Genomic DNA, 16,888 nt, shown 5'->3' on the forward strand with positions numbered 1-16,888 from the left:
ACACACACACACGCTAGAACCAACCGAGTACGTATTCTCTCTCGGTCGTCTCTCTCGATTCTTTTTCTATGTCGCGTGATGTTATACGTGGCCATTGTGCGCGCGCATCTCTTCCTAAAACAACGCACGTCGCAATCACCCGCCGATATTTCCCGTTCCCCTGCGTTTATCTGGCACTCATCCGATATAACGTGGGTATAAATGATGCTAGATCGTAAACATTTCGAGAATATAATCTCGCTATTCGCTCGAAAAATCCGTTGTGTCCAAGCTCTTAGTAAAAACGTTTACGATGAATATTACGTATGAAATGGCGTTATTACCGGCAAGTCGATTCCAAACATACGAGAACGATCAGTGATTCTCAAGGGTTCTTCAGCGATTTATTATTCAAGGAAATAGAGGAAAAAGCAATGTGAAAAAGTGAAAGAGAGGAAGAAAGTGTTTTTAACGTTTAATTTTTCTATTGTTGGCCTGACTATTAAATTAGTCACGACTACTTTCAATCGCGATTCCTAATTCATAGAGTAGCTTTCTAAGCGACATTTGCATGGTAACAAGCAAATGTCGAGTAAGTATTCAATTATAAAATATCGACGATGAATTCATTGAAAATAGAATTGCAAATGACGTAAAGATTGCATCATACGATTCGGTAATTACGTGAGTGTACTTCGGAGCGTTCGAGAACCCCTGACTAAGAGCTACGTGACGCGGCGTCGTTTCAGAGGGCGTCGACGAAGTCGCCCGATCCTACGTAGAAGTAAAACGACACGGGAGTGGGGAGGTTAGGGGGAACGGCACGAGCGTGGTGGGAGCAGTGGACATCGATGCTGCCGGGAGTGCCGGGACGAGAGCAGTGAGGTTGGAGAGGGGGCAGGCTGTTAGTAAGCGAAGTGGCCATCTTGCGAAGTTCAGTCGGAAACGAGCTGCCGAGCAGTGAGGGAAGGTGAAAGGAAGGACTCGATGTGTTAGCTGAAGGATTTTTAATGCGCTTCCGAGCCGGGCTACCGCTACGTGCGAAAGGCTGTGCGAAACCGACAACGGAACAGCGACCATCCGCGGAGATTTTCGTATACGGAACAACGTTAGTTTATCCGACGAAAGGTCTCAGAGTACGATCAGAAGACTCAAGGGTACAGAAGTAGCCGAAGTTTCGACGTTAGAGGAGAAATTGAGAAGAAATCGAGGAGGAGTCGTGCAGAAATTTTGGTTCCAGCGGAGAAGATTCGTCCGTTGACAAAACGTCTCATCTGTTCGAAAGTGATAGGCAAGACGATAGAACTATTTATTCGTTATACCTATAGTTCTGAAGGCAGTGAAGTGAAAGAAATAGGAAAAAGTGAAGAAAAGGCGCGCAGTGTTTAAGTCTGTGATAGTATTTATTCAAACGATTCAGCTACGACGCGTATCATCTACCATAGTAGTGTAGCATCGTTTGTCGCTTCTGTAAGTCGCGAGAACTACAGAAACAGAGAAATAGTCTTTATATATTTATTTATATCTGTGATACCGACGCTGATATACATCGAATTATCCCGAGGCAGAAACATCGAGAACGAGCGAGATAGAGAGCGAAAGCAAAAACGGGAGTACGTCGGTAAAGGGAGAAGAGAAAGGATCGAAGAAAGCAACGTACAGTGGTTTGGGAAATTGAAATAGTGGGAAAGAAGATTATATCAGTAACTTAGTGGATTTACATGTTTTTGTATATACGACTGACTCTTTTTTATAATTATTGATATCGGATTAAGAGATAGGAGGAGAAAGAGTTTCATTGCTGTTCGCTAGACGAAACAGAAAGGAGACTCGAAGAAGAGGAAAAAGGGGCAAAACAGAGTTTTGTTTCAAACGAGAACTACATTTTTCTCTTTTACCCTTTTATTTGGGATATTAAACCATCGAAGCTAAGTGGAATTGTGCAAAAATGGTGGAGAAAATCTTGGAAGAACAAGGAGACGGGAGTCAAGAAGTTACAAGAGGTAAGAATATCTTTCCTTGTCCAAATATTTACTTTGAACCAAACGCGATCGCAACGATATGACATACCAAAATCATTCGAGGCAATTTTAACATTGCTGGTAATGTCATGAACCAACCAAAACAATGCGACGAAATGGATGAACATCCGTTTATATCAAACTTTTCCTTTGTATTTTTCGATACGTGACACTTTGTTTCGAATAAATTTCATCGCGATATCGTTTTCGTTTCGTGCGAGCTTTGTCATTGGTCGAAGAAAAAGAAAAATATTATTTCGATCGTTAACTGTTAAATTAATTGACTGTATGATTCGGATAAAAAGGAAAGAAAACGCGTAAAATAAGCAATCGCGCGAGGTGATAGAAATTTTCAAGATCAATCGGCGAAGAGAAACGCGGGACGTGACAATGGAAGTCGGTTGACGGAAGAACTTTCTCGAAGCCGGTGCGCCGTGTTCCCAGTGTTTTTCGCTTCGCGTTTTCTATCTCAGAACCTTTCGTTTAAATTCGTTTTAAATTTGTTCAATCACGAAAATTAAAATTCGAAATAAGATCTCTGTTGCATGTTTAGAGTCTTGTAGGTTAGGGCTTGCAATATCGTATATTTTTGTGTAACTAAGTTACCACCATATAATTCGAGCCGTCGTGAAACATTTATAATAATCGAATCGACGTTTCCGCCGAATCTTACTTAATTTATATCAAATATAATTTTACATTTCTCGGGTTTTTCTTAACTGTACCGTTCTAACTCTTCTTTTAACCACTTTATATATGCATGTATATGTCTATGCCTAAAATGTCGCTTGAAAAACTTGACAGTATCAAAATGGACACATATACACACATCGATCGCACTATATCATACGAATTTTATCTTGTTATTTTGACGCGTGTAATAGGTTATTTTTAGCATTTCGTTTATGCGTACTTTGTTCGTATTTTTTTTATCGTTTCAATCGTTTGTTTCGATGTTTCGATTGTAAAATTGTTTCTCGTACGTCGATATCGAACAAATTATAACGTATAAAAATATGTAATTTTGCAATATTGGTAAGAAGGAATAAGAAACGAAAATGTACAGCGAGACAAAGTGCAGCGAAAGGTGCAAAAGTTGATACGTATTATGAAAGAAAACGAAGCATAGCCGGATCAAAGCGCGACACGACGCTAAGACGATGTAACGTGCATCGTTGAATTATTTTTGAGGGTCGAAGTGGGTTAGTCGGTTCGCGTTCGAGTTGGACGCAAATCGCAAAGGGTGTCGGTAAGGGTAACCCAAACAAAGAATGGAAGGATAGAGAGGGAGAGAGGAGGAGAGGAGAGATGCTCGCGCGCATGTCAAATTCGTTAGTAAATACTCTTCGTTTTAAAGAGAATGGTTTCTTTCGAAATGCGAAACGTGATCATAAGGTAAAAATTTTCCGATCGATATCGCGTACGTCATAATTCGTCATTTTGAAAATTTTCGCAGAAAAGACCAAACGTATTACTGCAAACGAAGAGAGAATTGCTTGTTGCTAGACCCATTGAAAAGCAAGCCTCGGAGAATTTTTAACCTTGAAATGCGTTAAAGTTAGAATACAGTGTTCGTGTATATCGTACACATTGTCAAGCGTGAAATGACATTAGACAAACGTTCAAGAGTGACTCATTTCGTAAAGAAGGCGTTTTTTCTGTTTTCCACTTTTCTTTTCTTTCTTCGTGAAAATTCATAGACGAGAAAGAAAATATGCCCCATTCTCTATATATACATATGTATGTACATGGGTTTACGTTTAGGTTTTTTATATCGAATCGACGATTGTCGCTGGTTTTGCGGATACAGCAACATTATCGTACGTGTGTATATCTCGCGTAAGATGGCGGCGTTCCTTTTCTGTGCCAGTCATTGAACCCTGAGCTCTTAGTACTTGCCGTGCTTGGTTGTGTTTCTTCTTGCATCGAGTTTCATTGCGTTGCATCGCATCGTTGATACAGGCAACAGAAGAGTATACACATTCGCTCTTGGCTAAATTGCGATTCGGTTCGGCATTAGCGATTAACTACGATGTCGTATTGTATTTGACCGGGGCTAAATCGTTTTTCGGCGCGTTGAGATTGCAATTATCTTCGTACCAAGAAAATCTATGATATCAGAATGCGATAACCTTTATTTGATCGCATATTGAAAGTAAATGTATCTTTCGGTCGGATCTTTCCACTAATAAACGCAACTTTTGTTCGTGACAGATTCAAACTCGCGTTGATCGGATCGTTTAAATTCAAGCTGTGAGTTTGGAATTGAAACAAAGATCGTCGCTCTTTATCGATTCATTAAATACATATTTGCACACGCCGTGTTACTCGATGACCCACGCGTTGTCGGCAAATATGGTGATCACGCGCGATTCCTCATATTTCATCGAACAGCTTCGTGCGTCTAGTCAACTTGATCTTGACCTTTCAAACATCTTTTATGCTACTTTTCGTCGCCCCACTTAATTATTAATCGTAGTTTTTCTAGCGTAACGACAGATAGTTTTACATAGTTCTCGCTAACTTGTTGCGCACCTAAATCAGAAAGCCGTATATATAAAAAAAAAAAAAGAAAAAAAATTAAAAACTAGCTTCGTGTTTCAACGTGTCGGATTATTTATAAAATTCGTTGTGCCTTCTTCGCTTACACGTGTATATCACGGCTTCGCTTCAAGAGAGTGTATGGCGGTAGATAGAAGTCGTGTTAACTCGACCGTAACAATGTATTTATACGTCCAGTTATAGAAATGAATCAAATAATGTAATCATCCATGGTTGGTAAGATAAATATCATTAATATGTATCAAGCGAAATGCGTAATGTCCCGGTGTTGGCGAACTTGTAATTTTTTAAGATTTTTAATATTTGCGTGCACGTAAATATGTGCACAAATAAACGAGTTGTATGGTATGTGATATAGCGTTAATGAACGCGTGGGATTGTCACGTGTGTGTATCTATGTACATACATGTGTATGTATGTACTTGGTCGGTGGATTCTAGAGAAATTGTTTTCACGGATAGACAAGAGTTGCCTAATTCCCGCTTATTACCGTATATCGGGACTTTGCAAAATTTTTCTACATATTACTTTTCTATACTCTCGATCAGATTTTCTTTCTGTCTTTATTATCCTTCGTTTGTCCCTGATAATTCTTACTGTAGCTATAAAACACGAGACACGACTCGTTTCTAAGTTTATAACAATTTACACATAGTTCATTTCGAACAGATATTCGTCGTTTAATTTTGCGATTATGTTTTTTCATGTACTCTATAAAACGAGAATAACGAACGAAGAACAGAAACACTTTCTATTCGTTTTCCCACATGATTTCCATGTTATTTATATCTATACTATAATTTAGTTATTACTATATTACGATATTGTGATACTATATATACATTCACGTATGAACGTTTAACCATATACGTTTATATATGTTTAATCTTAGAATATCTTGCGATTAATCGAGCATATATGTATTAACAATTTTTTTGTTTTAGAAGAAGCAAGTTGTAGAGAGACTGTGAATACCACAGGAGAATCAATGAGCGCCGTGCAAGCTCGACAAGAGGAAGCTAGGCGCAAAAGACGCAAGAAGAAACGCTCTGGATCGTCTTTGATGTCAGCTTGCTTTCAAGGTAAAGTTTGATTTACGGAAAGATTCGTGACACACTGTGAGAGAACGAAAGAACTTGTAGACTCTTGCGCTGCGATAAATATCGATAATGGTGGATGGGTAACTGAATATTCCGTACTGTTCTCTTGTGTCGTTGGCCGAGCAGCGAGGAATTTCTTCCCGGCCGATTTAATCGAATAGCGTGCGCGTTGTTCGGTCAACGACAACGTATGCATAGTTTATGCATAGAATAATTCTTCTTATAAACGTATATATCTTTGAAGAATTTTTCATTGATCGATCTGGAGATTCAATATACATACCTATCAAAAATCGCACGTACATAGTTTTAATTCAGCTACTCGGGTCGATATACGTACGATATACGTACGATATACGTACGATACAAAGATTTTCCTAACATATACCATTATCTTATCGTATAGTACGAAAATCAACGAGAAAAAAAGAAAAAAAATAAAGAGAGAAAAGAAAGTGCAAAAATCGGTCAGGGTAGGTTACGGCAAGGTAGAAATGTAGATAATAGTAAACAGTCAATTCGTTGTTTGACTGCGGACACGTGTTTGAGTTAACGATCTCTGTCACTCGTGCCTCGATGACTCACCTCACCGCAGGTATGTTATCCTATACAAATTTAGAATCTTTGAGAAATTCATACGAAACCAGTATATCAATCGATTATGCGCGCAATCTTAATTTTTTCCTCGTAATAATAATAATAATAATAATAATAATAATAATAATAATAATAATAGTATATACATATACGGATCGTACTCCCTATAGGAAATACATTGCTTGCTACAATATGAAAAGTAGTTACCTCGAGAGAATAGAAAGTAAAGCACGCCCGGGCGCCTGGGAAGTACAGAAAAAGTTGATTTATTCGTAGTAAAGATTGACGTTTATAATAAGCTTATTTAGACCATTTTGTTGCCTATAAAGAGTACGCTGCGATTCTTATCTAAAAAAAAAAAAAAGACAACGCCTAATAGAGGATCAATGTATGCTTAAATTGAATTGTGATGTAATTTCGGGACTACTCGCAAGGGCTACTAAGTACCTTGTAAGCAAAAATTAAATCGAACCTTAAACGTCGATGGTAGAAGCGACGCAAGGCTTCGGACGGTTTAAGATCAGAGAATAGTCGTGAAAAACGGAATATCGGACAAACTAAAACGCGAATAGCGAAGCGTATTTATTTTATTCGATTATTTGGACGATGCGTCGTTTAATTCGGTTTTCAGTTCGTCTATCGCGTATTCTAGAATAGGATTAAACGAATACAACCTCTTTTTGACAAAATTATTAGCCGAGTTGATCAGTCGAAACTACTATGTCACACTATACGATCGATTTTGTACAGTGCGGTAGAGTAGTAGAATTTCAGTGTTCGAGAAGCTTCCGTTTCGTACTGCTAGTAGTAAACTAGGCATGAGCGCACCCGTATACGTTCAAATCTGGGCCACGGGTTAACTCGTCGATACGTCTCGAGTCTCAAGCTCCTCCATCGCCTCTTCAGATTTCTACCTTCTCTTTCTAATCTTTATTATCCTTTCCCCCATTCTTTTCACCGTTTACTCCCATGTACACGCGCATTTTCTAACCGTAATTCTTTTGTAGTTTTCTCAATTCTATCGTTACGAAATAATTTTCTTCCTATGAAATACTTGGATTTTTCATTCGTGTAAAAATTTGATATCTCTACGTTACTTGTTCCTAGATACTCTCGCTTTGTTGATATTTCCCAGTCGGTGGAGTCTCGTAACTCGCAGCTTCTTGTTTCAGGCGGTCCCTTGTTCGTTATCGTACACAGATCAAATCCTTGTATAATCAACGGTCACGTGTGTTCTAACGCGTACTCGTTAAATATGCAAAAATTGTCAAACTTAGAAAATATTCTGTTTCCCTGTATCGTCGATTATATTTACTCGTAATACGAAACTAGTTAACAAGGATCATAAAAATATCACTGGTAAATACACGTTACGTGTTAAGTGTATGTTATGAGAATGAAATTAGACGCATAGATTATGCATCACGACGTCGGATCGAAGAATATATGCCATGTGTATGTGTACAATAGAATCGGTGCTGCGGTGCAATTTAACATAGAGGGGGAGAAGGAAAGGCAGCGGAGAGACGGTGGAGGCATGAAAATGTATTATCGGCTTCTGGTTGCTAGGTATTCGTTGGCGGTGTTGCCAAGCAGAGAGAGAATCGTATCTTTGGCGCGAGAGGCGAATAGGTGGGAGCTAAGGGGAGAGCAAAACTGTTGATTAGGGAACAGAAAAGGAAAGGTAAAAAGAGAGTTGATAGCAGCTTGCGATACGTTGAAGCGACGTAACGTTGTAACGTTGAAACTAGGGAATGAACAAACGAACGAGCAGCCGTACAGAATGAAACGGAAGCATCGTGTTATTGCGTTATTGGGGAAGCAAGAAGCAAGCGGACACGCGACGAGAGGGTCAGGCAACAGTTCTAACAGAGGTTGAAAGTTCTCGGTCGGCAAAGAAACAGAAAAAATATATTAGTTATACGCGTACGAAATTCTTAACGATGCTTCCTTCATTCGTTGATACTCTTCCGATTAGACGATTGATCGCGCTATAGGCGGAGCTCGGGTGTGATCGATCCTTTTTAGAATCATCGAGATAGCGCATCGTAACGTTAATTACACTATAGAATAAATAGAGAAGAATAGACGCGATCCGAATTTTACGCGAATTTTAAATTGGCGATTTTCCGAAAGCTGTACTACCGATTTTTGCTTTCAATAAAGTACGAATTACTCCGATAAACGCGATAATAAAGGATGTTGTGCTTACTACGAAACTCGGTTCGTTTTGGCGTACGTGACGCGATGCGATTATTTTTGGTCAACCTCGCTTCTCTCTCTGTCTCTCTGTCTATCTGTCTATCTGTCTCTCTGTCTGTCTGTTTGTCTGTCTCTCTCTCTCTCTCTCTCGCTCTCTCTCTGTCTCTCTCTCTCTCTCCTCCCATTCTCTCTCTGATCCAGCCTCTCCTTTCCCTCTCCATCCCTATTCGTGTTCAACCCCTTCTCCCCTCTTATATTATATTCCTTTCTATATTCCTCTCCGTTCTCAAAATTATTCTATCGTTATATATTATTCTGTTATATTATTGTTATATTACTGCAGTTATAAAATTAGTATTAAAATACGACTGCGTGTTTGTTTCAGAACTGTACAAATTAACCGGCGAAGTTCTTGGAGAAGGTGCTTACGCCTCAGTTCAAACTTGTAGGTCGCTGTATACCGATCTGGAGTATGCCGTTAAAATTATCGACAAAATTCCCGGTCACGCACGAGCACGTGTGTTTAAGGAAGTCGAAACGTTCCATCATTGCCAAGGCCATCCAAATATCATCCAATTGATCGAATTTTTCGAAGACGAAGTAAAGTTTTATCTGGTATTCGAGAAAATAAACGGTGGTCAACTGTTGAGTCGGATACAAGAAAGAGTTCATTTCAGCGAACGGGAAGCCAGTCAAATAATTCAAGAAATCGCAAGCGCGTTAAATTTTCTTCACAAGAAAGGTAAAAAAGCCACTTTTATTCGAATCGTTTTAACTAAGTACATATTCGGTATGTTATTACGGTATCGTCCACGTGCAACACCTCCAAGTTTATCCTCTTAACGAACGTGTTATCTTTGCTTCTATCAGGTATCGCCCATAGGGATCTGAAACCCGAAAACATTTTGTGCGTTTATCCGGATAAGCTCATACCGATCAAACTATGCGACTTCGATCTTGGTTCGGGTATCAAGTTCAACAATTCGTTGTCAAGTCCTGTGGCTACACCGCAACTCTTAACGCCAGTCGGCAGCGCCGACTTCATGGCTCCAGAAGTTGTGGGAGCTTTCACCGGAGAAGCGAATTATTACGATAAGCGTTGCGATCTCTGGAGCCTTGGCGTGATCATGTATATACTTCTCTGTGGTTATCCACCTTTTTATGGGAATTGCGGATCCGATTGTGGTTGGGAGAGAGGAGAAAATTGCGAGGCTTGCCAACAACTTTTATTTAGCAGTATTCAAGAAGGCAGGTACGAATTTCCGGACAACGAATGGAGGTGTATATCGGAAGATGCGAAAGATTTGATCAGGGGCTTGCTGGTCAAAGAAGCCCATCAAAGGCTCAGCGCCGAGAGTATTCTGAAACATCCGTGGATCAATCCTGGTCCAAGCTCCGTCGAAAATCCAGAAAAGTCTCTCGTTACTCCTAGTATTATCAGGTTCGTTATTCTTGGCATTTACCAATCGATCGATTTTAGCTGGTTGCATCAATTGACATAAGAAATTTCGGTCACGAATTAGTTTGATCGACGTAATGCGGTGATATGCGTAATAAACGTAAGAAATAAAAATAACAGATACGTTTCTCTTTACAGAAGGAATAATTCTGCCAGAGAACTGTCAGCGTTTGCCGAATCGGCGATGGCTGTGAATCGCGTGGTACTTCAACATTTTTCCGTAAATTTGGAGGACTTGGCGGAGAAGAGGGAACCGAGATTATCCACTTCGTCGACGGACGAAGATAACCATCCTTACGGGCACATGTCCGACTCGAACAGCGAATTATCCGAACACAGTAAGGTTTGCGCGACTCATTCCTCGAACGAATTTGATGTAAACTCGCGTTTGAAATCTTGTTCGATTCGTTCGAGTAGCGATCTGACCGATTCGAAAACCATTGAAAAGAATCGATTGATCGGCAAGGACTTGTCGGTCCCTCGGCTGTTTGGTTTGTTACCGCCGAGCGAGAGTCGTTTGATGCAGCGCCGTTTAAAAGCTCGTTCGGATCTACTCGAACGTCAGACCAATAAAACAGTTATCGCGTCCGTTAGTGGCTGAAAGGTGACATTCTTACGAACGAAACGATAGTCTCCTTTCTTGGTAGCGCGTATAATTTGTGTTTACACGTTCGTCGCGTAAATATACGGATACGAAGAAAGCGTGTACAGTAATGTTATCTATCGTTAATTGACAAAGAGTAACAATGACATAAGCGCGACATTACGATTGGCTAAGCGAAGGTTGTGTTTCATTAAAAATAACAAGAGCTGCATTACAATGATTCGCGCAACGATTCACGGTTATTACATACACGAGCATATCTATATACAGCAACACACGGAGCGACGACATAAAACGACGTGTGTTCGCTCCGATACACGATTAACCACGCGCGACGCCAACAATACACAACACTCGATCAGACAATAATTTTTCCTGAATTTCTATATTTCCTACAGAATTCAGAGAAATATCGTGTCCGAATATATCTTTAACTTTATGTTTTTCTCCATTTTTCTTTTGTGCTCTTGTTTCGTTTCGACGAGTCTGTTCGAATATACTCCTCGACTTTGCGCTACAAATATTTAAAATCGATACAAGCTATTCGTTCGGTTTATTTGTTGAATGTTGTTTTATACGATACATTCGTTAAATAATATGAACGAACATAAGCAGAGGCAGCACAGATTCGATACACATACGTATGTACATATGAAAAATTGAACGGTCGCGCATGTTTTAATTTCGGTTCGGATTACATTTAGTACAGAACGTTAAAGGAACGTAAAGAAATAAACAAATTTGTAATATGTACATTCCACCGTCGGTATCTATTAGATGAGAAAACATATAGCATAATATAAAAAATAAGTCACATTAGATATACAACGTTTCCGTACTTTCGCTATTATACGATATCTAGAAAAGTACATAGTATATGCTCGTTCATATCAATTTATCGAAACGGATATACAGAGGCGCAAAAGAAAAGAATAAATAATTTCGATGAATATTTTTACCGATCGTATACGCGTACATTTGCTTCGTTTCTTTTTATTAAATCGATTTCTTTTTAGTTCGGCCTTAAATATTTTTCCAACTATAGCTATCATTCGACAAAATATCTCCGAGTTACATTTGTCTTTTCTTTTCTAACGATAACTTGTTCGAGAATTATGAGAAGCAGCAACAGCAACGCATCTTCGGACGAAAAAAACAGCGGTAAAAAGAGTAAACCGCGCATCTTGGTGCATGTTACAAATAGTTTGCTCAGTAGGTTTCTAAGAATGTAGTAGAGTGTAAGTTCGAAAATACTGTAAAGCAAATTCCAAGGAAGGAACAACGCGCATTTGTATCGAAGGGAAAAAGGGGACGACAACTACGGCCATTTTTTTGTAAATTTCTCTTAAGCACCTTCATAGAAAGTTAGTACGTAAGGAAGATTAAATGATTAGTTTAACAAAAAGGAAAAAAAAGAAAAAAAAAATACAGAAAAAAAATTGTACCTGCGTCGTAAGTGATTAAGAGTATACCGAGCGTAAAGAGAGCAGGAATATGAGAGAAAGAGAGGGATGGAGGGGGAGAGAGAGTCATATCCGATAACGCGCGCGTGCGTACGCACGTTAACGGACAAACTTTCTCAAAGAACATAGATTACACGAATATCACATCCAATTAATTACTGTTACGTATTTTTGTAGAGTTTTATCGACGAAACGCGTCGTTCTATCGTCTGCCCACCTACTACGCGTTTACTCTGTCGATTAAGATCGATCTCTTTTGTTCCGTCTGATGATTTTCATCGTCGTAAAATGTGTAAATATCTTGCATTCCCATTACCTCGCGGTATACGATGCAGAGAAGCTCGTGACTCTGCAAATTTCCATTGTCGTGTATCGTCAAGTTTGGCAGAACTTTCGTATCGTCTAAGGAACATTTTGATGGTTAAAATTTTGCGTGTTCTTTCGGATCGATATCGTAAGCAAATAATAGAAAAGAACGAAACAACGAAAAATTGCAAAAATTTTTCTTCAAACGGCAAACAAACAGCTAGTTTCGAGTACGATTTATTTTACGTATCATAGTTGCATAGAGTCGTGTTGTACGGTGGGAGACTCTTTACTCAGGGCAGTTACGATGAGCTGCGCGAATTTGTTACAAATTACATACACACTATCGTGTTTGAAGAAAAGAACGAGAAGAAAGAGCTTATAATGTCTGTGTGCTATCGAAGTCCATCCAGGGTTGAAAATTAATCGTTGATAATTCTTCTTACGAATTAACCCTGGAAAGCTTTGTCCAGTGACATTACAATTTCATTACATTGCATATAAAGAGACTAATAGTCGACGCAAGTCGCTCGACAGCACAGCATTATTAGACTTTCCTCCCAAGGACGGAGGATCATAAAACAGAACTCTCTCCTATAGCAGGTATCATTTTGCCATATACATCATACATACATACATACATACTTACATACTTTATTCGAATCCCATGGACAGCAGACGCCACAGAGACTAATGCGTATAAGCGATCGTTAACAAATGTTTAGTTACGGTTACACCATCGAATTCGTCCATCCAAATGTTTCAAGTTCCAAGGAAAATTGGCAATTCCCTTGAAAATGAGAACATTTGTTAGCGGAAGTAGCGTTAGCGATTTCTCGTAGTGAGAAAAATTATGTAAGAATACGCATGCATCATTGTTGCATGTGCTTACGACGTAGAGACGAAAAAAAGCATTACACATTAATTAGATCCGTTAATTACGAAAGCCATTAAGAAACACGAATATACCGCGAGTTCTTGGCCTTTTCTTCTTTTTTTCTTATTTTTTTTCTTTTCCTAAATTTTTTCGCAAATTGGAAACGACGACTGGAAGAATACGTTACCATTTGCGCCGGGATCGTATCTTTCAAGTTACACATTTGTCAGCATTATTGTCACGTGTTATCAATGGGACGCCTTTCCCTAGCATCTACGCATCTTTCTTTTTCGGTTTTCTAGCGATGCATTTTTGTTACTCGTTTCGTTTGTTCGATTACAATAACGTATGGCGTAACCAATCACAGCCTTGGTAATACAATATTTTCATGAAAACTGAATGCATTCTCGACCGATATCCATTTTTCACACGATATGTTCTTCTTACAAGGTATTTCGTTCGATTAGCGTTCCCTCAAATTGCCATCATCTCGATAAAATCTCGATAAAATCTCGATAAAATCTCGTTAAAATCTCGTTAAAATCTCGATATCGATCGAGCGTGCGTCGTAACAAATGTGTATCATCAGTATGTTAGCGATATATAAGGATAATTTCTCGAAGAAACGTTGAAATGCAAGAAGAGAGTACGTAGAGTAAAGGACGAGCAGCGACAAGTCTTACGTAAGGAAAGCAAACGAATCACACTAAGGATCCATGGCCATAATAATATAGATCTATAAATTGTAATAGCGCGAATGAATTTGCGTCTGAGTGCGAAAGTGTACATGCTGGAGAGCATGTGTATTTTGTGTATTTTGTATGCGTGTACGAATGTATGTATATATTTGTATGTGCGTTAACGCGTATGCGTATGTATCATTGCAAGCTCGAATGATAAAACAATATTTAGCCTATAAGCGATAATGGTAAACACCTTTGTATAGGTTTGTAAAATTAACAATTAAGGTAAGATTGCTGCGCTACTCTACCGATGAGTCTTTCTTCGATCATCGTGAAAAAAACTCGCGCGTCTTATAATTGTTTCGTATTTGTGTTAGAACGATGTATACGCAAACGCATCTGTAGCGTAGTTTCGTTTACTCGTTCATCGAACAGCGTGATATATAGCGATTTAAAGCGTATACTATTCCAATAAAGAAAAAACTAAGATATCGCATGTATATTCCCCATTGTCGAAGTTGAACGATTCCCGCTTAAAATTTAAACGACGCGTAACTTTCTAATAGATCGCATAATCGGTACGTTGACGATCTTCGATCGATCGAAAATTATAAGAACCGGTGAAAGAGTATTGCGAACATATCCCAATGGTATGCTAACACAGTTTACGCATGAGGTGCGCAACGTTACTAGTTTCTTCCTGGTAATACACAGCAGATCTCTATCTTCTTTCGCATTACCGCCCTTGCATCTTCGAACTACGGTTCCTAATCTGAAACGAAAGAGATAAGAAGCGTGTTGCATGCTGTTGTATGTCCCGGAAGAAGCAGCATTTTTGTTACGTTCTTTTTTATATTATACGAAAGAGCAGTATAAAAAGAGGAGAGGGGAAGGGGGAGAGAGAGGAAAAAAGAAAAAGGCCCTTAAAAGACGAATAAAGAATATCACGAATGCTTTTTAAACGAACGTCAGTTCCTTTTCTTTTTCTTTTTTTCCTCGTCTGCTTCTTATTTTAGCTATTCGCAAGCCTGAAGGCGCGCGTTGCGATTCCTTTACGTTTTACGAATATTCGCGAAGAAGCCCGTCGTTGCTCTCCTTCGTCGATTTTTGCATGACCTATCAGCTATATCGAGTCAAAAGTAACAAACTGACCGTGTGGACGATGCTCGTCCTTTTTTTCTGTGAACAAAAAAAAGACGCGAAATTTTAGGGTTCTCTTTCGCACGGAAACCGACCAACCAACCGAGAAAGAGAAAACTGATAACGATGATGGTAAGAATGGAGAGAATGCATTTTACCATACGAAAATATTGTAAGTGTGAAGCATTATTGCTAACTCTATACATATGTATGTATGGTTTTTTCGATCGTACGAATAGATACAGTTTCCAAAATACACAATCTCTTACAAAGTAATTTTGGCTGCGATTCAAACTCAAGATACGAGAGAGGGTAGCGAAAGAAAGAATGAGGGAGAGAAAGAGAGGAAGAGAAACATTTTCGAAACTTGGAATTGTCCGAGTTGTGAACGACATTGTTTTTTCCGTGTAAAAGCGAGCAAGTCTTATGAAAACTTTGTAAGCTTCCTAATAAAATAGCATTTAATCGATAAACAGCATTTCTCATTTCGGTTTAATAGCTATACCCTTTTATTCTTGCTTGCCAAGAAGAACACTTTCCTCGATTTGTTCGCACGATCGTCGTCGAACAAAAGACACACGGTACAATTCTCTCGATTAATTCGTTGGAATTTACTTCAAACTCGATTGTAAGTCAAGCTTTCATTCCCTAATTTTGATCAAAGTGTGCTGAATTTGAATTCGAAGTACATGCAACTGAACTGCAAAAGAAGAAGTTCATTTTGCATTACAAAATTGGAAATTGCATAGCTTAATATACAGAGTGCCCACCTAACTCTTCCGTGCTTGAATATTCTTTTATTTGTCGTGATACACAAAAATGTTTCGGAAAAATGTTATGATATTTCAAGGTGGAAATTCGATTGTCAGAATGATTGTCTCGCGATCGGATCTTGTGAAATTTTGTTTATCGTTAAAACGTATCCAAACATGTACCGCGCCCCATGTCCAATGACCTTGAAGTGACTCGAGTCGAAAATAACTGACTGATGTGGGAATTCAAGGAAAATGAATTACGATGTATGTAAACGAATGTGAACGCAGGCAACGCAAGACGCGGTCAGGTGAAACAACCCCTATTCCTCTTTCCTTTCATTTACAATGTACATGTATTATTGCTCCGGGGCGTATCGACCAAATATATCCCCACCTCCATCTGCTTCATTGTATAGATGGTTAACACGATACAGCTGATCCTCGATAAACGTAACTGTCGTCGTCGCCTTAGGTCGAGGAGGACAACTATGGATCGAACGAGTTCTCACGGTTCCAACTCATCCGCGGTGGCCAAACAATTAGAAAAACTACCACCTTTTAAATTATGCTTTTCCAAAGATAGATTAATTGGCAAATCGAACATACGTGTATCGAAAATCAACGGTATAGTTTATACGATTTTTAAAACGTATCGCTTTCTTATCGCGTGGAACAAAGGAAATCTATTTACTAAGAAATTATTATTTATTATTATAAAAACTATGATATCGATTAGATAGTGTGTTACAATTACAGGAGAATCGATCACACCAAAATTTTACTCGAAGGAATACGAAAATAGAGCGAACAATTTCAACACGATTGATACATTCGAGAAAAGTACGGAAGAGCAGGAAAATAGTGGCAACTGTAGTAGACGCCCACCAGTTTTACTTAGCAGCAATGCGTAATTTAAATCTTATGAAAACGATACAAGGCTCTTCTTTCTTCGTTTCTCTTTATTTTATTTCAATCGATCAATGATTCCGATTTCAGGTACGGCTGGTGGCACGAACGAGGATTACAGCCGCTTCGATCTCGACTCGACTTCCATAGAAAAACGTCCGATTTAGTCAATTTCGGGACAAACGTCCGAAACGAGAAACGGAAGATCGAAAATTAAGAGAGCCGAAGTAGTGT

The 16,888-nt window shown here is 39.0% G+C and overlaps 2 protein-coding genes across 2 annotated transcripts; both read left to right on the forward strand.

The window, feature by feature from the left end:
- The first annotated feature begins 123 nt into the window (after positions 1-123).
- Positions 124-15,466, forward strand: LOC117206370 (MAP kinase-interacting serine/threonine-protein kinase 1). Its single transcript, XM_033445650.1, has 5 exons — positions 124-1,982; positions 5,507-5,644; positions 8,847-9,203; positions 9,332-9,902; positions 10,059-15,466. The coding sequence occupies exons 1-5, from the start codon at positions 1,928-1,930 to the stop codon at positions 10,519-10,521; spliced, it is 1,584 nt and encodes a 527-aa protein (XP_033301541.1). The 5' UTR covers positions 124-1,927; the 3' UTR covers positions 10,522-15,466.
- Positions 15,467-16,200: 734 nt separating this feature from the next.
- On the forward strand, positions 16,201-16,880 carry LOC117206350. Its single transcript, XM_033445605.1, has 3 exons — positions 16,201-16,372; positions 16,505-16,655; positions 16,745-16,880. The coding sequence occupies exons 1-3, from the start codon at positions 16,237-16,239 to the stop codon at positions 16,869-16,871; spliced, it is 414 nt and encodes a 137-aa protein (XP_033301496.1). The 5' UTR covers positions 16,201-16,236; the 3' UTR covers positions 16,872-16,880.
- The last annotated feature ends 8 nt before the right edge of the window (positions 16,881-16,888 follow it).

The sequence above is a fragment of the Bombus bifarius genome, unplaced genomic scaffold (assembly GCF_011952205.1).
Source record: "Bombus bifarius isolate JDL3187 unplaced genomic scaffold, Bbif_JDL3187 scf7180000008006, whole genome shotgun sequence".
NCBI classification, from domain to species: Eukaryota; Metazoa; Arthropoda; class Insecta; order Hymenoptera; family Apidae; genus Bombus; species Bombus bifarius.